The sequence below is a fragment of the Catharus ustulatus genome, chromosome 2, assembly GCF_009819885.2.
Source record: "Catharus ustulatus isolate bCatUst1 chromosome 2, bCatUst1.pri.v2, whole genome shotgun sequence".
In the NCBI taxonomy this organism is placed as follows: Eukaryota; Metazoa; Chordata; class Aves; order Passeriformes; family Turdidae; genus Catharus; species Catharus ustulatus.
In genome coordinates, this window is record NC_046222.1 from 25,416,104 (window position 1) to 25,438,909 (window position 22,806).

The 22,806-nt window shown below is 46.1% G+C and overlaps 1 protein-coding gene across 4 annotated transcripts in view; it reads right to left on the minus strand.

Annotated features, from left to right (window-relative positions):
- The window catches only part of IGSF11 (immunoglobulin superfamily member 11), a 113,938-nt gene extending 93,168 nt beyond the window's left edge, over positions 1 to 20,770 (minus strand). Inside the window, exon 1 of one of the 4 annotated variants that reach the window (XM_033051243.1) lies at positions 20,706 to 20,770. Coding sequence is in view for 2 of the 4 variants with exons in the window: in XM_042778981.1 (XP_042634915.1) it covers positions 11,190 to 11,196 (7 nt within the window). In the remaining 2 variants the exon portion in view is untranslated. Of the gene's footprint in view, positions 1 to 11,189; positions 11,228 to 20,705 lie in introns of those variants that run through there. The other 3 variants (XM_033051240.2, XM_042778981.1, XM_033051241.2) reach the window with 3 other exon arrangements.
- Between the last annotated feature and the right edge of the window lie 2,036 nt (positions 20,771 to 22,806).

Here is a 22,806-nt window from a genome sequence, read left to right on the forward strand (position 1 = left end):
TTACCTTGTTATTATATTAATTTACCTCCTGTTCAACCTCTTGTGGTGCAAGTACCAGCCTTCATCAAGGTAGTTTATAAACAAACTATCTAATCACTCAAGTATCAACACAACTCGGGTATTAAGCTCAGTTATTGCCAGGAAAGCAACAGATGCCATATCCACTGGCACTGCTAAAATATAGCTGATTATGTGCTAAAACAAATAAACAAATAAATAAATCACGTACTTTTGTTTCTTCCTGATTCTTTCAACCTCTAGGATAGACAGAAACTAAGCCTATATTTAATTCTCTGGTTTACTGGCTTTACAATAAATGTGTGACTGTAGGTTTTATTTGAGGTATACCTTCAATTCCCAGCCAGAATATTGAATTGCTAAGCCCCTGGGGAGGTTTTCAGGGTGCTCACTTCCTCTAGTTTTTTAGTTCCTCTGGGATGTGACACAGCTAGGCCCAGACTCATCCTGACCCTCTCTCTTCTGGGCCTCATCAGGCCAAAGGATCCCTCATAAAGGTTCCCAGTTTCAATCCCTCTGGGTGACTGTTGTCTGCCCCAGGAGAAGCTGGGACAGCTGGTGCAGCCTGAAGCAGAAAAGGCTTGGGGGGAAGCCCATAAATGTGACTCACTCCCAGGGAGTCCTTCTCCATTCAGTCCCATATGGATCCATTTCCTCCCTTCTTCCCCCCACCCTTCAGTGCATTCCCATTCTCACCATGTTCCTTAGTCTACAGGCACCCCTGCCTTGGTAACCTTCCTGACCAGTTCCCTATCTCTTTGAACATGAGGAAGGTGGCTTTCTTCTCCACCACCTCCAAGTATGACAAAGGAAGTCTCCCAGGCAGGTAAGGGCACACAGACCCATTCCCTGCTCCTACTGACAGCACATGGCATCTGCAGGGGAGTTCTGAGTTTGTCCCAGTCACACAAAGAAGCTGCAAGGAGTGAAAACTCTGAGGATTTTTCCTCAATGAATTCTGTGTTGCAGAGCACATGGACAATCACATTTGATTTTTCAAAGGCTCTTTTTCTAGTCTACAGTAATTTCACAACTATAAGGCGCACCCTTTTGACTAAAATTTTGGTCCGAACATGGAAGTGCGCCATATAGTCTGGTGCACCTTATACAATGTACAAAGTTGTGAAATTTGCCAACCCAGAAGGGCGAGCCGTGAGCTGAGCCGCAAGGGGGGGCAGGACTGTGCAGCCCCCAGTCAGCAGGAGCCACGTGGGGAGGGAGGGAGCCGGTGGCCCCGCCCCGCCCTGAGCCGAGGGCGGCCCCCAGCCATGGGCGGCACGAGATGAGGGCGGCCCTGCCCCAAGCCGAGGGCAGCCTGAGCCAAGGGCAGCCCTGTCCCGTGCCGCCCCCGAGCCGAGGGCGGCCCCACCCGGCACCGCCCCTGAGCTGAGGGTGGCCCCACGGGGACATGGTGCCAGGGCCGGTGGGGCCATAGCTGATAGGGGCAGGTGGGGCTGGCTGGCCGCGGCTGATAGGGGAAGGCCTGGAATCTCTTTGTTCCTCTCCAGCCTCCAGCACAGCGGATCCTCAGTGTCCATCCCGAGGGCAGTGGCCGGAGGGCCCCCAGAGGCCCGGGCCCGGGGGGAACGAGGAGCCGCCGGGTGGCAGCAGCACCGGCTGCAGCCCGGGCGTGGGGGGAAGGAGCCGCCAGTGGCCGTGGCGGCTGAGCCGCAAGCCGAGTTGCGCCAGCCAGTGCCAGGCAGGAGTGTCTGGGCCCACGGCCCACAGCAACTGTGGCCGCCGGGCAGGGGAAGCTGGGACCCGCAGCTGCGCGGTGGTAGCCAGGAGCTGCAAGCTGCGCCAGCTGGTGTCGGGGGCAGGCAGGAGTGCCGGATCCCGTGGGTCAGGGCGGGTACCTGGGGCTGTGTTTAAAGGCTATGCCAATCTGCAAAAAATATTTGCAAACTGAGTACCTGCCAGTAATTTGTTACTTTGTTGCACGCGGTGCAGCTCCTCACTACAAAAAAAAAGTGTGAGCTGTGAGCCGAGCCGTGACGGGGGGTGGGAGCAGCCAGCCCTCGGCCAGCACGAGCCACACAGGGAGAGAGGGAGTGGGCAGCACTGTGCCGCCCCGAGCCGCGGGCGGCCCCTAGCTGCCCTGAACCACAGCAACCCCAAGGTGTGAGCCGTGGCCACCCCAAACCGCGGCAGCTGCGAGCTGCGGCCACCCAGAGCCCCGCCTCACCAGCCGGGGACAGGCGGGAGTGCCAGGGCCCATGCACGGGGAGGGCGCTTGGGGCTGCGTGTAAAGGTTACACCAATCTGTTAAAATGTTTCCAATTTGAGCACATACCAGTAAACCCCATCATCGCGGGATTCCATTACTAATTAGTTACTTTGTTGCACACAGCGCAGATCTTCGCTGCAAAAAAAAAAGAGCACCTTATAGTCCGGTGCCTTATATGATCTACAAAGTTGCGAAATTTGCCGACTCCCGGGAGGTGCGCCTTATAGTCCGGTGCGCCTTATGGTCGTGAAATTCCTGTAATTCATGTAGATTGTCTCAAAGATGACTAAAAGCACACAGATCACCCTCCTGCTGCATTTCGAGACCTGGCTGCACAACATAATGGAAAGGCAGCATTCAAAAGAAAACACTTCCCTTTTCATGTATGCAGGAACCCATTCTCCCCCCCAAACTTATTCTGAAAAATAGGAGAAAGGAGGGTAAAATGTTCCGTTCAAAGTCAGTCTGAGCTAGAATCCAGGGGATAAGAAAGTTCCAGGCAATCTTTTTCCATGCTGGTGAGATAGTAAAGTGACTCAAAGCATAGACAGAGTAACAATCATAAAAATCACAACTAGTCGGGGACAATAACTGTAACCAGAGGAACTTGTAACAACATTTATCAAGAGTGAAACTGAGGCAAGAAAAGGTGAAAAGCATAACTAAAAATAACCAGGCATCCTCAAACGCAAACATCAAAACAAGCCTCTGATTGCAGTACCATTATTTTTCAAATCCTAAAAATACTGTTTGTATTATTTTTTTTTTGCATGTCCTATAGACAATCCAAGGTGGCTGTGGATTAGCCATGCCCTGGGTGCCGAAGTACAGTGGAGGCTCTGTCAGGGTTAGCACAGCCCAAAGGGCCCTGGCTCCAGCAGCATGAACGGGGCACAGCCACTGTGAAGGACAGAACCAGGCTGCAGTGGGTGGAAGCCCAAGTGAGACAGCTCTGCCAAGCAGGCAGTGTGCAGAGCCAGCACGGGTGTGCCTGCATCCCTGAGCTGCTGCTGGTCAAGAGGACGAAAGTGCTCAGCATGGAGATGCTCGAGTGACCCTATGCTGTGCCAGCCAGGTTTGATACAGCCACTCGTGAATCAGAGTGAAGAAACAGTGCCAAAGTTCCTCTCCTGCAAAACCAATTAGGTGCCTCTCACTGTGATCCCTTATATGCAGTATCTGTGAGAGCTTACTCCGAGTAGTAAGCTAATGCGTGGAAGCTAGCATAGGTCTGCCACTGCACCCAGGCTGCAAAGCACTTTTCTGACCCAGGCTCTAGGGGACACAGTGCAAATATTGAGCACAGCCCCAGCTTATTATCAGTGGAATGGCCCCCATCATGTTAAAAACAAACTCTTTACAGGGAAGCTTCCAGGTGTATTTATTTGCTTTCATCTCACTACCCAGTATCTACAACATCTGTGTGCTTCACAGTCCAGATAAGCCACTCTGCAAGACCTCAGAGTAACAACAGAAGCACTCTACCCTGAAAAGACATGGGGTAACAATTCCCTGCACTGGAACCTCAGGAAATCACCAGCTTCATCCTTCTGCCCCAAGGCAGGATCTCCTGCAGTCCTTTCATCCTGCCAGCTGCAGAATGAGTTTACTCTTAGAGGCCTTTTTCAATTGTGCAAACTCTGTGCTTTCCCCAGCCAGCTCCTCCAAAAGCTGTTGATCTCTCCTGGATGGGGGAGACCTCCAAGGAAGATGAAGATCCTACAGAACCCAGCTGTATGTATGGCACTCTGGCACCTGGGGTTAAGGTTGCAACTACTTGAGTTTTTGCAGGAGAGCCTGAGCACACGAGCAAAATGAGTCCTGGGAGCTTTAATAAACTACGTGCTAGCCTTACATGGAGAGTAGCCCATAACATAAAGAACCTCTTCACAGAGTCTCTGAAGTCTTACACATGGTCCATTTGTATATCTGCACTGATGGTAGCACAGATACATCCACAGAGCACAACACACCCTTGTACATACAATTCGGCTTGGCTGGGCCCCTAGTCAGGGCAGTTTTGCTCCTAACCTTTATCCTCATTATATGTCTTGGTTCATGGTTACAGTGATAACAGTAATACAGCACCAATACAATGTTTTTCCCTGACAGCATCTTGAAACATCCAGAAACAAGACCTTGTCATTCATTCCCTTCCCAGAGGTGGGGAAAGCAAGACCCAGGTGGGTGCACTCCCCACCGTGCAAGTGTAGAACAGGGTAGGGATCAGCCTCACATTCCTCTGCTATGTTGTGCAGGCAGCAATTCCTCCTGTCACCTGCTCTCCAAGACTGGTCAGGAAACTGATAACAGGAGCAAAATGCAGACCCTGGGGTAAGAAAGAGCAAAGTAATCTGAAAGATGAATGGAAAACACGGCATTGGTGAGGTGGTGTTTCCCCACCGGAAAAAAAAAAAAATCTGAATTTTCCTATCCAAGTCCTCAGTACAGCAAAAGAAGTCCCAAAAAATCACATAAAGCACCGCCCTGCTGCTCCTTTGCTAATGTCAACTACTGCAGAACAAAAAGGATGAGGTTGTTCAGGCACAACCAGCCCACTGCCAGAAGACATTCCCCCAATCTCTCTGCATGCTGCAAAAAAACACAAGTTGGTACATGATAAAAAGCAGACTCTTCACCTTTCTAGCCCATATCTCTCAGTATTCTTGTGCAATGATAATCAAAATAGCTGTGAAATCCTCCAGTGACTCGAAGTACTGCGACTCCATCTATTCAGCAAACCATCTGCAGGAGGAGGCAAGAATGTGTACAGTAAATTCACGAATACAAGCCGCACTGAGTATAAGCCGCATCTCTGGGTGTTGGCAAACATTTCGGTTTTTGTCCATAAATAAGCCGCACCGGAGTATAAGCCGCTCTGTCGTTCGCAGCGAGGACCCGCGTGCAACAAAGTTGCCAATTAGTAACAGAACCACGGGAGGGCGGGGTTTACTGGCTGAGCTAAGGCTGTGCAGGCTCAGGCCACTCGCGGCTGCTGACGGGGCCAGGTGGCCCAGCCCGGCGCTGCCACTCGGCGGGGCCGCTCGGCACCGCCACTCGGGGCTGGCCGCCGCTGCCACTGGGCTCGGTCACCCCGGCCCGGCGCTGCCCCGTGGTGGCAGGCAGGGATGGAGCTTCCCCCGCTCCTACAGCAGCGGCGGCGGGCGGGGACGGAGCTTTCCCGCACCCATGGCGGCGGGCGGGGACGGAGTTTCCCCGCTCCTGCCGCGGCGGGCCAGGATGGAACCTGCCTGCTCCTGCTGCGGCGGGCGGGGATGGAGCACCCCGCCTCCTCCCCGAGCCGCAGCAAAGGCGGCGCAGGACCCCCCCGTCTCTCCTCCGGGCTGCGGCAGAGGAGGGAAGGAGGGAGCTCTCCCGCCTCTCTCCCCGCCCCCTGTGCTGCCTGCAGGCAGCCAGGCTCCACCCGTGGTGCAACAGAGTAGCAATTTGTAACAATCGCGAAATGCTGGCTTTGCAGCTGCTCAGCTCGGCTCGGCACTCTGCCTGGCACTTCTGAGGTTGTAAATGTCAGAAAATTATTCACATATTAGCCGCTCCTGAATATTAGCCGCGTTTCCAGTTTGGGAGCCAAATCTTAGTCAAAATGGTGCGGCTCGTATTCGTGAAATTACTGTAGTTCTTAACCATACTCTTTGGTGCTTATTTACTCTGTGTATTTGCATAAGTACCAACAGAATTTGAAATAAAAGCCTTTTCATGAACACATTCGTATTTCCCCACCCTACAGAGAGTACAGCTTCAGCCCCATCATTCCCCACACTTCCAACGGAAAAAATGTGTGTGGGCAGGGTGGGGGGGATAGTCACAAGCAGAAGCCACAATCTGACTGTCAGCAGACGGCTTCTATTTGCACTCATTAGCACTGCCCTAGCGTGAGCTAACACCACCCCCTCGGGTAATTTAAATTTATTAAAAAAAAAAAAAATAAAAGAAGGAGGGGGGAAAAGCCTATATTTCTATATTTAGAAGGTTAGGATAATCAGGGTGGAAGAGCCCATCTGTTTGGCTTTCACTCCAGCTGCTATGGATGCAGAAATTTGTCTATTTTCTTTCCTTTTGCCTGTTTTGACTTGTCCTGACTAACTGTGAGAGAGACACAGAGAGCGTGATCTATGGCCACAGCCATTTAGGTCTGCAACTGTGCACCAACCCATTGGAGTCACAGCAGAACGACTTGGCATAACAAGGGCCTTTTCCATGGGAGTGTAAAATAGTAAATAATTATGTTTATTATTGTTGTTGTTATTGTATTATATTTTTATTAATACTATAAATTAATCTATGTTTATAAGACTGAAGACAGAACAACACAGAAAGGCACAAGACAAGACACATGTTAGACTTCTATAAAAGTCAGCTTTAAGAAGGCAGCCTCCCATCTTCTGCCAAGCCTTTCGTACCTAGATAAAAACTGAGATTTTGAACACAAAGGCAGCCTTTTCCGCTGCATTCCAGATGAAAACTGGGTCTTTCCACATCGTCACTGGACCTTTGGAGGAAAACTGCACCCTTCTACAGGACCACTGCATCAATTAAACCACATCTATCACTCCAAAGGGACTGCAGCCACCATTTAATCAGACTGCTACCAACATCCTGACTGACGGGGTGTCAGGTTGTATTCTGACTCTGTCAGCATTTTGGGTTTGTTCTTTGAATACTGTATTTTTATTTTAATTTTCCTAATAAAAACCTGTTATTCCTAATTCCCATATCTTTGCCTGAGAGCCCCTTAATTTCAAAATTATAATAATTCGGAGGGAGAGGGTTTACATTCTCCATTTCAAAGAAAGTCTTCTACCTTTCTTAGCAGACACCTGTCCTCCAAACCAGGACAGGCATGTATAAGAAACTTCAGATAAACTGCCTTGTATTTGATGAAAAACTGCAACTTAATTAAACATTTATATCATTACTCCCCCACACTCCACATCTGAAAGATGTAGTGCCCTGTAATTGCAGATGAGGAAACAAAATTCTTTTGTATGTTCACTTTCATGACAGATAAATTTGCTTTGTTCTCTATTTTGGTCCCCAATTCAGAAAACCACTTAAACATTGGCTGAAGTTCATAATTTGCCACTCTACAACTTATGCATCTACTCAGGAATATGCCTGAAGTCAGGCTATTCTAATTTATTAGAATTATATTATTCAGCTATTCTAATTTAGTGATGTAAATGTACCAGGAAGTAACACATTTTGAGCAATTTTAGCACTCACTGGCAAAAGTGAGTTTCGAACTTGCCTATCCACAACAATCTGAAAAATTATTGAAACTTAATAGCTACCTTTCGTGATATCCTTCAGAAACTGCTTAATTCCAGCAGTTACTTTGAGCTATCAGGATAGTGAAATACTATGGCATGAACTTTCACTTTGTATCATTGCTGAGCAACAAAACCTGGAGTTGAAATGCCACTCCCCCTCTTAGGAAACAGTTTAAAAAAAACAACAAACCTTCTTATGTGCATGTGGCGTGTCAATATTATTTGTAGAAGCTATTCAGTAAGTAATTTCAAATAAGTAAAATGCAAAGAAATCACAGGATGTTCACAAACAATTTTCAAATAGAGATGGAAGAGGAATTCATTAAATAAATTATTTGCTATAAATTATTCACCTATCTCTAATCTTACTACTACTTAGACTACAAAATTCATGCCATAAAAGATACGGGATTCATGCCATAAATGATACAGGATACATCCCAGTGCTGCTTTATTTTGACTGTACAGTTATATGTGCATTGTTATATATATTATATATATATATACACACACACACACACACACATTAAGACAGTCTTTTGGTTTTAATGGAGTTTGAGTGTAATACATTTTTGTTTTTAAAGCTAAGCTAAGGAGACCTAGTCTGACCTTAGCCTGTATGTTGATTTTGAGCTCCAAGGCTGAATAACCCTTCAAATCTGAGGGAATAATCCAAGCTGTACTGTAACCAAAGCCAAAAGGAATAGAAGCCTTACACAGTTTGTTAATTTAATGAGATTTCCACAACTTGGGCCCATTTCACATTCACAATGAGAGGAGGACATTCCTTTGCGTCCATCAAGCCACACAGTGAGCATTTGCATAAAGGAGAAAGGGGTGAGGGGAAACTGGAAGCAGGTCACTGACAGGAGACAACAGTGGCCTTCTGGGACCCACCGGCTCTGCACTAGATCACAATGTCAAAAGCATCCCCACCTGAATCACTTTTCCCCTCCTGCAGCTGCAAGAGAAGCTGCCAGCTGTGCCCTGGTTATATGGCTAGAGGAATAAATTCCAAAAAGAAACCTAAAATACACTATGAAATTAATTTTAGCCATGAAAGAAAAATCCCAGAAAGGTTTCTCACTCATAACCAAGGATGAAGGTAGCTATTTCTTCTTGTTTGTGTCCTGATTTGTTCTAAGTGACAGCTATATTCCACTACTTGTTTGGTCTTCAGCGGTTGTTTTATTATTTGATATCATAACTGTTTACTTTTAATTAGAAATACAATGATTGTCACTGAATTTCCCCATTTGTGGAAAACTGTTACAAATTATCATTCTTTGGTTATGAAGAAAAATAATAAAAAATTATTCTTGCAGTTGTCAGAAGAATCTCTCAATTATCTTCAAATCAAATTCTATTGCAGCGAGTTACAATTAAATTCATAATCTACTATTCATAATTCATGCACATTTTCACCCCTTGGAAAGGAAAGAAGAGTTGGTTTGGCAGAGTTTCATCATCCTGGACTGACTCATACCAGGCTCAGTCCTTGGCCCAGTAGATGCCAGGTGCATTTGTCCAGCCCAGCATAGCACAGAGGCCCTACACACAGTGTAACTACACATTGGTATTTCCAGAACTTCTGGGTGCTTGAAGAGACCCCCAGAGGAGGCAAGAGCATGGGGTCCACTCACATCACTTCTCTTGAAGACTCTGGTCCCAGGTCCTGACATACAGACCTCAAAGCTAAATAAGCTTTACCGCAACAGTTTCTGCATCAAACACAGGGAGAATAGCTGTGGCTCTGCTGACAGGACTGCTTCCACTCTTATTTATTGCCAACAAAAATTCACATCAGCTAGGTTGTTTTAAAGGAACCTGACAGAATTGTGTACTTAATTCTCATAGGTATCTTATAAAATCCTGATTGCAACAGGCAATGAACTATTTTTTTTTCTATTTTCAGGGTGAAGCCACACCATGGGTAAAGAGTGGAAAAGGACAAAGGGCTACATTAGGCAGATGGAGACCAAGGTTCCATTAAGCAATGAAGAAAATATTTCATAATGCCTGAGGACCAGACTCACTCTTCTCTATAGGAGCACCCTGCCTAGCACTCCACCATGCAGTGCAAAACTCACACAGAAGCACAACTTGAAGGCAGACCAGTCATGTAGCAGACCATCCTGAGCCTCCCACACCAACCCTGATCTGATCCTGATCAGTCCTGGCTGATCTTGCAGCAGAACCCAGGGGGGAAAGTTTTCCTCCAAAGTGTCCTCAAGGCACAGATTGTTTAAGACTGCCACCAGTGTCACAGACTGCATCCAGCATGTGAACAGGCAGCAAACTGGAGGCAAAGAGAATGGATACCTTGCACACACAGTCACCTCACCAGGAGTCACCCCTTTGTGGGTCCCATGCATAAGATTCATCATGAAGGTGGTCAAGACAAGGATGAGGGAAGAATCACATTTGATTTAATCACTGCATATTTTCTCCAAAGACTCAGAATTGATAACCACTCATAAGCCACTGCCACAAAAACTCAGGATGAAAAGTATTCAGCAGGCCACTGATTAAATCAGTGGACAGGCAGCATTGTCCAGTGGAGGAGGCATGGGCTGACAGTCAGGAGATGCACGCTCTAACCCCAGGTTTGCCATGGGAATCCTGCATGACCATAGCAAAGGCACTTCCCAACTCTGGGCCTCAGTTTTCCCAATCAGCTGTGTGGTGATCTAGATAACATGGCCATGGCTGTTACCTGAGTCAGTGAAGAGAAAGATTATACAAGAATTAGCATTAAAAAAGTGGGTGGGCAGAGCACAGCCTAGATATGAAAGGTTCTGAAAAATACATGGGCCTCTCTCTTCATGCTCCTCATCTCTTTCCACAAAGTGGTTACCAAAAGCAAAAATAGAAGGCTCTCCCTATAAAGGCGGCACACAGCAGACACATATATTTAGATCACTGTGAAACAAATACCAACTTCTGTCCAAAGTAGGAAAAAGGTACACTGTGCTACCAGGGGGAAGGACAAAGACAACTGAAGTCACCCTGAAGTAAGGAAAAGGAAAGAATCCAGACCTCTGGACAGATTCAGCTGTGGTATAAACACTGATGTTAGCCATATTCAAGAAGGTCAGGAACAAACGACAAAGCTCTCAAGAGCCTGACCTTGAGGTCCATCAGATGCTAGATGTACATAGGACAAGTACTCATCTTCCTGCATGTCAAACAAATAATTTCAAACCCCTAAATAAATGGTAGGACACTGCAGCAGAAACAACCCTCAGGAAGAACAAGACAGAACATCTTTTCAGTCATTTTATTTTGCAACCTTTTTGACTTGCATAGCTATCCCCCTTGACCAGCTGAGGATGTCACATGCTGCTTTTCCTCTCCCAGGAGACATCGATTCATCACTAGGGCCTCTCTCTCGACACTACTCCCCCCAAGATGTGTTTGCTACTCCTGCTTGCTTGGAGCACAGAAATGACATCACAGAAACCCAGTGACAGCAGGTGGGAATAGAGACAACATCCCCTAATCCTAGTGCTCACAGGAAAAAAAAAAAAAAAAAAAGCTCCCCGGATTCCTGATTTTTCCCTTAAATGCACACCATCACTGCTTCACTGCTGCTGAATTGCAGTCTCAGAGAAAGGAAAGAAAGAGGCTCAAAAGGCAGCTAGGAAACCCACCGTCCATTGGCTTCCCTCCACACGAGGCGATCCGACTCCTGCTGCAGTGACTTGGCAAGCACACCTCGCTCTGACTGACTCAGCACCTCGCCGGCACCTCCTGTCAATTATTCCCCCAAACTGCTGACGCCGGAAGGGTTATTCGCAATTAGGACGATATACAAGCCGATGGCGGTGGGATGCCTCAACTGCCCCCCTTCCCCTGCAGCGGTCTCCTCGCTGTGAGCACTCTGGCTCAGGGCTGGAGCTCCCAGCGAGGGTGTAGCTGTGGAGGACAAGGCACGTAGTACAGGAGGGCTGGAGGATGGGACCAAGAGGGTGGGAAAAGCCTGCCTGCGCTTTACCTATTCTGTGCATAAACAGACAACTGCTGGCAATGTGGCAGCAGGCTTGAAAAAAAAAAAAAAAAAAAAAAAAATGGGAAAAACAGCCAGTGGGAATATGGGAGCAGCAAGAACAGAAGAAACTATGCCAAAAAGCCACTGTAGAGCTAGCACAGAGCATTCCCCAAATAACAAGCAAAGCACAGCCTTGCTACAACTCCATGCAGCTGAGAAACACGAGCCTGCTCTCTCTGTCCGAGGCATTTCCAGCACAGAAGAGGGAGGTACTGATTGCAGATGAGTCCCATCATGAGGGCTCAGGGTGCACCAGCTGTTTCAGGGGCTAAAGGAAGGGTTGCCATTTGAACAGCCAAGGACATGACGATTCTGCAGACAGACTGAGGCCATTCTGTTCCTCTGCCAAATAGCCAAGGTTCTCCCAGCCTCTCTGAGTCACTAGCTCACACAGCCAGAAAGCTAAGCAGATCTGTGCATGAGCAGCTCCACAACCCATGGAGATGTTCAGACAGCAAACGCAATCAAACAGTGAAGATCAACCACACAGTTAGTTATGGAAGCAGCCCAGAAATCACACAAGCTCAACAGTGCCCTACAGAAGCCCTACAGAAGCCCTCTATCACCTTCTGCTTTACTAAAACATCCATCTTCCATCCATCCCTCTCTCCTTCCCAAAGGGTCATGGGAACTCCAGGCCTCCTTCACTGATACAGGCAGGGAGAGGCAGAAAAGTGAGTGATGCATGCCTTGTAGGAGCTCCCAGGGACCATTTAACCAAGAAGCATAGCTGTATTTGCTGAGATATCACCTCTAAACCAAACATTTCAGAGTGCAGCTAATGCTGGTAGACTACAGAGGAGTAGGTGTAGAGCAGGTGGTGTGGAGCTGGAGCAAAAAACTCCAAGAAGCACTTCAGGTTTGATGCAGTGAACCAGCCCCCACAACATGATGCAACAATCTCTTTATACAGTCACAGCAACCAACAGTGTCCAACTTGCAGTCTATGCCCACAGCTGCAGAATTCATCACAGACTCATGCACTGCCTGAAATCCAGTGTGGTTAAAGAGGCAGAGAAATCAAATTGCAAGATGGGTGATACACAAATCTCACCTAGATAGCCAAGGCTGAAGCGGGAGAAAAGTTCACTAAAAAACAAATCTCACTAAAGCAATCTATATTTCCCAATGGCCTCCTGATCAGGTAAGAAATATCTACTGCATGGTGTGGAGTGCGAGCAAAGGAACAAAGTCAAAGAAAACAGAAAAAAAATACTGACTTCAGCAACATGGGCAGGAATTAGCTAAGAATCACAGCAGGTTACAATTTTGCAGCATCTAAAAGAGCATAGGTAGGACTTGGAACAACCTGGCCCAGCGCACTTAGAAGAGAAAACCCCACAATTGATACAAAGATACAAAGTAATAATGACCGCTACATAATCAAAGTTAACATCCCTGTGAGAAATTTGCCTCTTAAATGTTAGAAAAAACAAATAAACAAACAAAACAAAAAGCAAACAACAAAAAGCAGAAACAGTCAAAACAAAATTTGCTAAATCCAAAAGCAGAAGAGCTAAAGCTGTTACACTGTATGGTGGTGTGTTTAAGCAGTTTCAGCACCATCACTGAAAAAGTACTCGGTGCCCTAAACAGTAACAGCTGAGAAGCAAAAGAGCACATTGTATGACCAAACAAAAGGAATAAGAAGTGATTCAGTCTAAACAGTTGCTTCATAAAATGGTAGCTAGAACTGAGAGCAAAGTTGAAGACCAACTGCAAAAGTCAAAATCCAAACATTTCAGTACACTTAAGGGACAAGTCCAGAAGTGCAGAGCAGTTGAAAAAAGAAATTTCTGAAGCAGCTATAACTAGCAAAGACAAGCAAACTCTTGCTAGGTCAGTTAGTTCTTGAAGTTAGTGCTCTTCATAAGAGAGGTTACAGGCTAACCTGGAAGTGGCAGCACAGCTTGGTTAAACCAGTCCAGTCCACTAAGCCCATAAAAGCACACAATAGGAGACAAACCAGTTTGATCTCTGCTCTGGGGAACTTGTGGCCCTGTAATCCACTCTAATCTTGGAAGAAAAAGGACATGACTAAGTAATTAATTTTCTGTCACTTCAAAGTGCACCTGCTAAACTGTTCTGGGCAGGATGCCAGCTCAGTGCCGGTCCTGTCCCCTGTTCACCTGGCATGGGAACTCCCCCCTTGCCTTGCCCCCAGTGGGGTTCAGGCCAGCTGAGGTCAGGCTGAGTCCAGAGCTGCTGCCCCACTCTTAAGTGCCCAGGCTCAGAGGCATGGGAGCCCCTCTCCCCCGTTTTCCCTCTGGCCCTGATTACAAGGGATTACCCCCAGGTTTCTAACCAGTTCTGGGGTGGTTTAATCTATTCCTTAATATCTGGAGGAGAGACAGGAAGCTGGCAAAGTGATTTGGGCTGGCTGAGACAAAAGAAGATTGAGACAGACTTCCAAGGGATCTGACAAAGCTGAGCAAGTGGACAGTATAAAGCAGGATGAAATTCAACATTACCAAACAGCAATAAGAACTTGAGAGAATAATCTGAACTACTCATATACCACGGGGCTCTAATTCAAATGTAATCGCTTGAGAAAAATATCTTGGTATCACTGTGAACGGCTCAATGAAAACATCTGTTCAACATACAATGGTGGTCAAAGAAGCAAGCAAGCTGTCAGGGTATCTAAAAGCAGAAATTAAAAAAGGATGCTGAAAGTATTCTAATACTACCATGAACACTGAAAGTGCACCCTCAGCTGGAATTGCTCTGGTTACTTCTGTATGGCACATTTGAAAGTGCAAAAGGCAGAGAAAGGTTTCATCATTCACCAGTCAAAGACACTGGTCAAGCACTCTAAAAATTGGGACAATTTAACTTGGAAATGAGTTAAATAGAAAGAAAATATCAAATGGGAAGGAAGAAGCGAAACAGGTACTTCTCTGTGGGTTTTGTTTGTTTATGGGCTTTTTGTGTTTGTTTGTTTGTTTCAAGAGAAAATAAAAAAGGTTGTTCAGCATAACTGAAGAGCAGGAAACATGACCAGACATAAAGAAAATATTGCCATTTTCCTTTCTGTTTTTACTTTTTCTGTTTCTTCTAAACACAGCCAATAATTAACTATCAGGAATGATTAGCCCATGTTATAGTTAAGAGCTCAGCAGAAATCACAGAGGCCCATGCATTTATAAGGATACTGGGAACATCCACAGATATGTCAGGTAGAACAAAAAAACTCAAAAAAATAGAATGGAAAAAGCATAACATCACTATACCCTCATGCTTCCAGGCATTAGCCAAATTCTAATTAGTGGGGTTTAAGAAGTAATCTCCCCAGTGGGCCTGCAAAGAGGGTGTGCCAATCCACTTGCTCCCTCTGAGCACAGGGAGAGCTGAGCCTGCAGCCCACCCACAGCCCCTTCACTTGGGCCCTGGTGTCCAGGGCCATTGCACACCCACCCTGCTGGACACCAACTGAGGACACTGCATCAGGGGCTGGGTTAGCCCAGCTGAACCTGGGCCCTGGCAAGGGGGAAGTTTCATGTCTGCTGCTTTGCAAGGGGGGGGTTTTGCCTGAGGAAGTGGGGGGAGGTGGATGCTTTATTCGCTCTGCATTGGTATAAGGAATACATATGACTTAATTCATTTTATGGCAAGGAAGTGTAGACATACCCTAAAATTAAGAGAAAACTGGCTTGTGAAGGCACTGAAGTCCAGAGCAATACGTACACCAGCCTACTCCTAGGCCATCCTGTAGCACAGACATGACACCAGACTCCTCTTTGCTAAATGTTTGGCACCAATTTCTCACCGAGGAAGTTTTGGTACCTCCCATTGGAGCATCCAGATTTAGCCATGGCAGAAGAGACATGGCTGACCTGGCCCAGGACTGCTTAGACAGGCTGCTGCAGAAATGCACCACAGACTGCAAACAGGGTGTCATTGTCTCCCCACAAACAACACTCCTGGCTTCAGCATTCCTGGTAAAATCAAAGCCCAGAGGTAACTAAATGGAGTTCAGACACTGGCTTTCTCATAGCTAGGTTGGTTCATGAGAGTATGAGAAAATAAATCCACAAGTTTCTGTCCCTAAGTAAGTGATCTGATCAGCCCAATTACAAAATTACACTTGAAACTATCTTCACGCAGAGAGGCAAATGTACAAGTGCTGCTATGCTGCCGGGAGGAGAGCTGTGGTTCTGCACATGCACTAACATTAAGGGACTGAGCTCAGCCTTCTCAGGTTCTGATTTCTCCAGTGGCTGTTCCAGAAGGGGAAACAAATATTAACAAATATTTGCTGTATTTCTTAAATAAAAACTTGACTCTTTCAGTACAATGCTCTACAGCAAAGGAAGAGACAAGAGCAGAGCCACACACATATGTATATGGTGTTTGCATACGTGTGTCAAGATGGCAAAAATAGTTGGCAGAGACTGTGCACAGGTATCACCAATTTCTGCAAGCTGGGTTTTGTCACTGTTCTTTTTAAATGCCCTGTAAAAAATAAAAAGCAGCAAGTAACTGCAGTTACTTCCACTAAACCAAAACTTATCAATCATGGGATGTTTTGTAAAATCATAACTGTGTTTCAAAAGAAAAAAGGGAGGAAAAGAGTCAAAAATACAGAAACACCCAACTTAAACAACTTAAGCATTTTTCTTAACCAAAGAAAAATTTTGACTTTTCACATCAAAATACTTTTTCCTTAGGGTACTTCCTTATATTATAAAAATACAACTCCACAAAGAGACAAAATACCAATGTCCTAAGATGGAATTTCTCTCAAAAATTTCCTTTCAAAACCATCAAAGCACTTGACTTCTACTTCCATTTAGAATGAAGCCAAATTCCTCAATCTGGATGAAATAGAGCAGCCCAGCTCAAGCAGTGAATAAAAAGACAGAAGCCAGAACACAAGAGACCTCCAAAACCAAGGACATGAAAACATAACAGGAAAACAACAACAAAAATAGGCTTAAAATTTCACTGTGCACAGTTAAAAATGTTGTACTATCTCCCTGGGGCACAAGGCATTAAACAGTTGCAAGAATAAAGTAGGGAGGTATATGAGCAGAAGCACGGTAATTGTGACTTCTCTAAAGCAGAGAAGGAGAGGCTGGACAAATATCCTACTTGACAGCAAGAAAATAATTTAATCTCTGCACACATCAGTTTTCCATGCTATAAATCAAACTGACTGTCCTCACAAAGTAAGTTTGGAGACTGTCAATTAGGTAATGTTCATAAATAACTGTGCAAACACAAGGTAGTAATAACCAGAGAACTGTCCTTGTTACACCACTGTCTGTTAAACAACCAGGAGCAAAATTTATCTCTGAACACTTAAAAAAGGGAAGGCAGCATTAATGTTCCACAAGGAGGAAACTACAAAGAACAGATTTTCAGTGCATGCACTTTTCCTTGAAATAAACTCTGTTAAAAGCACTTTACTTAAAAAGCACGATGGTAGTAGCATTCTGCTAAATATAGATGACTCACCACAATTTAGTAGTGAACATCCCTAAAGAGGACCATTACATTATTGCTTAACCTGCTGCATAAATTTAAGCATTCTCCTGTGGTTACAGTTTGCTTCAAGATACTCAAGAATACTACCAACATCCACTGACCTTCAGTGGGTCATAAGGTTTCTCTGAGTCTTGCTTTCTCCATCTGTACTGTTGGTACAAGAAGAAAAACACTACTCCCGCATGAACGCAAGAAAAATATAATTCCTAAGTTTCTTAAGTTAAAGAGTAGTTTATACCATACTTTGTATAACCATATTACTACCAATCACCTAAATATAGCTGCTTGTGAGGAACACTGAGATCCCTTGAGAACGGAATCTTATAAAAAGAAAATTACAGTTTAGGCAACACTGAAGAAACAGAGATAAAGAATCAGTTTCCTAATAAAAACGAACGATGCCCATTTCAGAAAGAAGTGGTTAATGCATCTGTGCCTACCGCTGGGGACCAAGGTCAGGTCACGAGCAAAATGATTTATCTACATGTCACAAAACCACACAGCTTGACACAAATGGCAATCTGTTTCAAAAACAAACTACAAAAGCATAGAAGGCCAAGGGACTGACACAGTACTCCCTTTCTAGGGCTAAGGACCTGGAGCAGGGCTGGGAAGCACAGGTGAGTAGGAAAAGGGTGCTGCAAGGCCAAAAAGACTTTCAGCTGTGACAACCTCGGACTGACAGGAGGGCAATTCCAAGTAATGAAAGGAGTTGTAGACCTGCTGTTGCATTAATCCACCACAGCCAGGCACCCTTACCTCCTGGCCTTGCAAGATCCATCTGCAGTGGACTATAACACACTGAAATATCACCTGTTTTGATTCTGTGTCACAGGATCCAAACACCATGCAATTAAAAACCATGTCAGTTCTGCACTCTGTCTGTAACTAATGTGTGATTTCTACCACATTTTACAATTAGCAGGATGCTATTTCTAGAAACATAGAAGGATTGATTAGCAATCCCAGGTTTGGTTTCAAAACTCTAAAGAGTATTCCCTCCTATCTTTCCCTAAATTTCTCCTGGGAAAATATTATTTCCACAAAAAACTTATTAGGCTTATTAGGCTTTAGAAGGAAAACATAGATGCTGCTCTTGGCCCAAGACCATTAGCATGGATGTAATAGACCCAGAAAATGGGCAACTAGCACCAGTAATAAAGAATCATTGTTATTCTACAAATTGCAAAATAACATAAGAAAATGGCACTATAATAATTGACTTAAATATCACTATGAAGTCTAATTTTATTTTATTGTGGGTATAAAGTATGAGAATGATGAAATTACCTCCAAGGTGTTTTTCCCCCAAAAAACTTTCATTTTTTTGGCATTAAATATTTTGCCTGATTATACACTCTTAGAGTTTCAGATCCTTTTACTTTTAAATCTTACTTTTAATTTAGGTATTACTTTGCATTTGACCCCTCATTTTTCTTCTACCTTCTAAACTAGTCTAAAATCTCAAAAAGGGGAAAAAAATTAAAAATCACTCTTCCTAACTATACTTGGTATCCCAGAGCAAAAACACACTTTCTAACCTTCTGCAAATGTTGTTTAGAAAAAAAAACTCTCCCAATTTAATTTCAGCTTTCCTGAGTATATGTCTGTTCCTTATCCCTTACAGTGTTTTCTTTTCAAACTCAAAAACCACTGAAAATACGGCCATGCTGCATAACACAGAAATAACTGTGTACCACAGCTATTTTAATCTACCACCATCTTCTAAAGACTTTTCCTAAGACAAAATGAAAAAAGCCAAGCTTGAGACACAGGTGTTTCATTGAGGTAATCATGAAGTCTTAAAGGAAAATGTAAGAAAAACCATTATACTATTGCAGATAAATATTTCACAGAAAAGTGTGCTTCCACACTTAGTTGTCTCCAATGTCATTGTCCCCACGTGCCCTCAACCAAAAAAAGAAAAGCAAATATTGAGCCAATCTTTCTGCTTAAAAGGATAATTAAATAACCCTTTAATTTTAACCTTATATCTGATTATTGTATGTTTTTGCAGTGATATCACTACAACAGAAGCACTTCACCACTTACATGCCTCTAACTGGAGCAAGCCCAGTAACTCTATAGATATTTGCACCTTTGCCATGTCTGCAGACAAAAAAAACCTCTAGCATTGAGTATCTGAAAATAATTGAACTTGCTTTCCAAATTGGGAAAAGGACAAAAAGCAAATTAATGGTGTGAAGTATGAAATCTGAGACTGTTTCTTTCAACTCAATACTAGTAAACTTTTTTTTTCCCATAATTCATCTCTGACTTCATCTGAAGCCAGCAGGTGCAATTTCCAGTTAATGTATGAGACTCAGATTCCCAAACATTTTCTGAGGACAGGAATGCAGGGTGCATTTGAGGCTGAGGTATTTGTGAAAAGTTCATTTATCCGTCACAAGATTTGTTTCTAAACAGATCCCAGGTAGAGGGGAAAGCCTGCTTTGCCCTGCAGGGCGGTGACAGCTAGGCACAGCTACCCAAGCAGCAGACCACCCAGACCCCAACTGTGAGGAGGTTTCATCTAGACCTTGCTGAGACATCTCTGGTCTTCTCATGGGAGATCCTGTCATTTCTTACTGTCCTCTCACTGTCTCAGGGACCTCTTGGAGCAGGTTTCCCAGGTTCCCAGCAGTGAAGGTGGCCCAGCCATCTCAAAGCCATGAGCTGCTCACTACTGAGCAGAGCTCTTGTAAAACTGCTTATCGAGTCTCTGCATTAGAGGGCAGACCTTAAGAAAATTGCCATGTGGACCTCTGTAAACCGTAACTGAGCAGGCTGCTCTAAAGTGTAGCATTCCTTGAAAGGAGACATTGCCCCCTGATCAACAGATGAGTCTGAACATCTTGCACTTGGTTTCTTCTTCTGCCCTTAATGCAGCACCTCCTGGTGCTCCCCAGCAATGCACTAAGTGATGTAGCATCTGTCATATGCAATTTGTTTCCTCTCCGCACAGAGACCAGGGAACACACCTTATTTTGGAAGGGCTATAGGGAGTGGGAAGTGGTGGAGTCTCCATGTCCTCGGGGGCAGGCACATATCTTAGAGCTGAAGCGGTGCGTCGTGTGCCCGGAAGGAGGAGGCAGAGGAGAGGATGGGAGCCAGGAGGGACACAGGGGGCTCCGAGCAGCCTGTCACCATCTCTGTGGAAAGTTCCCTGCTGTCTCAGGGCCTGAGGGCTAGACCGGAGTATTCCACAAAGGTGAGCTTACCCAAGGGGCTAGGCCCAGAAAACTGAGCCTAAGGTGAAGCCCAGTTTAAAGCAAGTTTTGCAGCACGGTTAAATAGATAGATAGATAGATAGATAGATAGATAGATAGATAGATAGATAGATAGATAGATAGACAGACAGATAGATAACGTATATATTAAAGTAGTAGGAAGGATGGTGCACTGGAGGCAACAGAAGGAGCTGAGCAGAGCAGCGCTCCTTCCCCACGCCTGCCTGCAAAAGCACTCGCCCGCCGCCGCATTCCCGAGCATCACCGGAGGGATCGCAATCAAAACTTCCCCACGCGCGGGGCGCCGCCGTGACACCGGCGGCGGCGACCCCACAGCTCCAGTGCGATGTCCCGTGCGCGGGTGCCGCGCCCCGCTCCGCCCGTGCAGCAGCACTTACCTCTCAGGGCCAGGAGCGCGGCCAGAGCTGCCGGCACCCACCTCCCGCCGCCGCCGGGGCGCCGCCGCGTCATGCCGGGCCGGGCGAGGGGCGCGGAGCGGGCCGCCGAGCCCTGCCTTTCTCCACCGCCGTAGGTGCCGCCGCCGGTGGTGCCGCCGCCGTCCCGGGACCGCCCGCTCGCGGCGAGGTTCTGCCGTGCCCCAAGCCCCAGTCGCCCGGGCAGGGCGGCAGGCGCGGTGGCCGGACCGAGAGCGCAGCCTGGCGGCCCCGAGCCGGCCCCGCAACCCGCCGGGCTGCGGCTGTCACCCCCCGCGCGGCACCGTCCCGGCGCGCAGCGGCACGTCCCACCACCCTCCTCCTCTCTCGGCACAAATTGAGTGTTTCCCCCTCCTTCCCTTCTCCGCCAACCTGGCTCCGCTGCATCCGTAGGGATGCTACACGAGCCGGGGTGAGAAGGTACAGTCCAGTGTAGGGCTGGAGACCGCACCCCCACCGCTCCTCCGGATCATCGCGGCAGCATGGGGGCTTCTTTCCAGAGCCTGCCTACAGCTGCATTGAAGACGACAGCGGCAGCACACAGCGAAATATTTGGGATGGTCTGCATGAGACTGGTCACCGCTGCAGCACACACTATAAACACTGCAAAGGTATGAACCACCCTAACTCCGCCATTTAGGAGCCTGGGAAGCACGAGCATTCCACTCTCCTATAAAACCGACCAAGGTATCTCTAAAGGATGAGAGGCATTTCTTGGAGTTGGGGAACTACAATGCTATGTAACACAGGGATCGCCAACAAGTTGTGTCACAAACTTAAGTCATTAAATTAGTGCAGTTCTTAATGCTGCACAGAAAAAATAATCAGTTGAAAAACAGCACACAAGTATCTATGTAGAGAGTAGAAAGGGATGAAAGGAGCCCTTTATGAATTTAGGGTGATCTTCTGGGGGAAGGATCAAAGCAGAAAGCTTGCACAGAGTGACTCCTCATGCACATCCAGCTCCCTGTCCAAGTCTGATCACGGTGGTTTTGCTTTGTGAAAATAAGCAATTTGACAAGAAAAACCCTCTAACAATTCTGTCAAATGTCCAATTGCTTCATTCCCCCACCCAAAGATTCCTCCCCACCAACACACAACTATGCAGCCTCTACATCCTGCAGGCAGCGAATCCACCTTGTCATGCTTCTCCCTACCTCCTTTGCAGTCGCAGTCCCTGGGATCACACCTTTGCCCATACTACCCTGTTGCTCTGCACTGTTCAGGTTTCTGCCTCCTCAGTTGTGTCAAAAGGTGCTCTGACCCCTTTACATGGCTGCAGTACCCCAGTTAAGTGGGATGAGGGAGAGCTGCACCCAAAGCAAAGATGGAAGGAAAAATCTCAGGGGTAGAAAAACAGCAATTGCTTTAAGCACCATGAAAAAAAGCAAGGTGGTGCCAGTGATAAAGCTAATTACCATCTCACCAGCCTAGGTTAAGTTTTGCCTTGTCCAGCATCAAGTTTTAGCAAACTTCTTTCAGCGGACTAGGTAAAAATATTTCCCCAGCAGTGCAGGTTTTTCAGTTATCTTGGTTTGAGATAGAACTATTAACTCTGTTTACAAGAAGCAATGGTTGACCTACCCTTATCAGGTAGCAAAATTGCTCACTGCCACATGGGCTGGGATTACATTCAGCAAGTAGAGGCTCAGAAAGGCAAGAAGGCACCACATGGCGTCTTGGGGGATCTCCAGTCTCCTTCCAGGTTGGTCTGCTGCCTGCTGCATGTTCTCCAACATGAAACCTGATGTTACAGGAGTTCTGACAGTTTAAGAGCTCTTGCAAAGCACCTTCCATCCCAGCCCTGCCATGGGCAGGCAGGCTAAAAGAGAGTTTTGCTCCATTAAAGAGGGTTTTGCTCTTGGCAAAGGCTTGAGCAGCTCAAGCATAGCGCTTCAGAAAAGCATTGAAGGGAGAGTCATAACCCAGCCGTTCTGTGGCAATATGGGAACTGAAGTTTTCTCAGACTCTCTCAGACAGCTCCTTTTCCCTCCAGCTGACTTGCTGCATTTTTCACCAAGCAAAAGGACAAAGGAATATGATGATTTTATGATCAGAAGAAGTT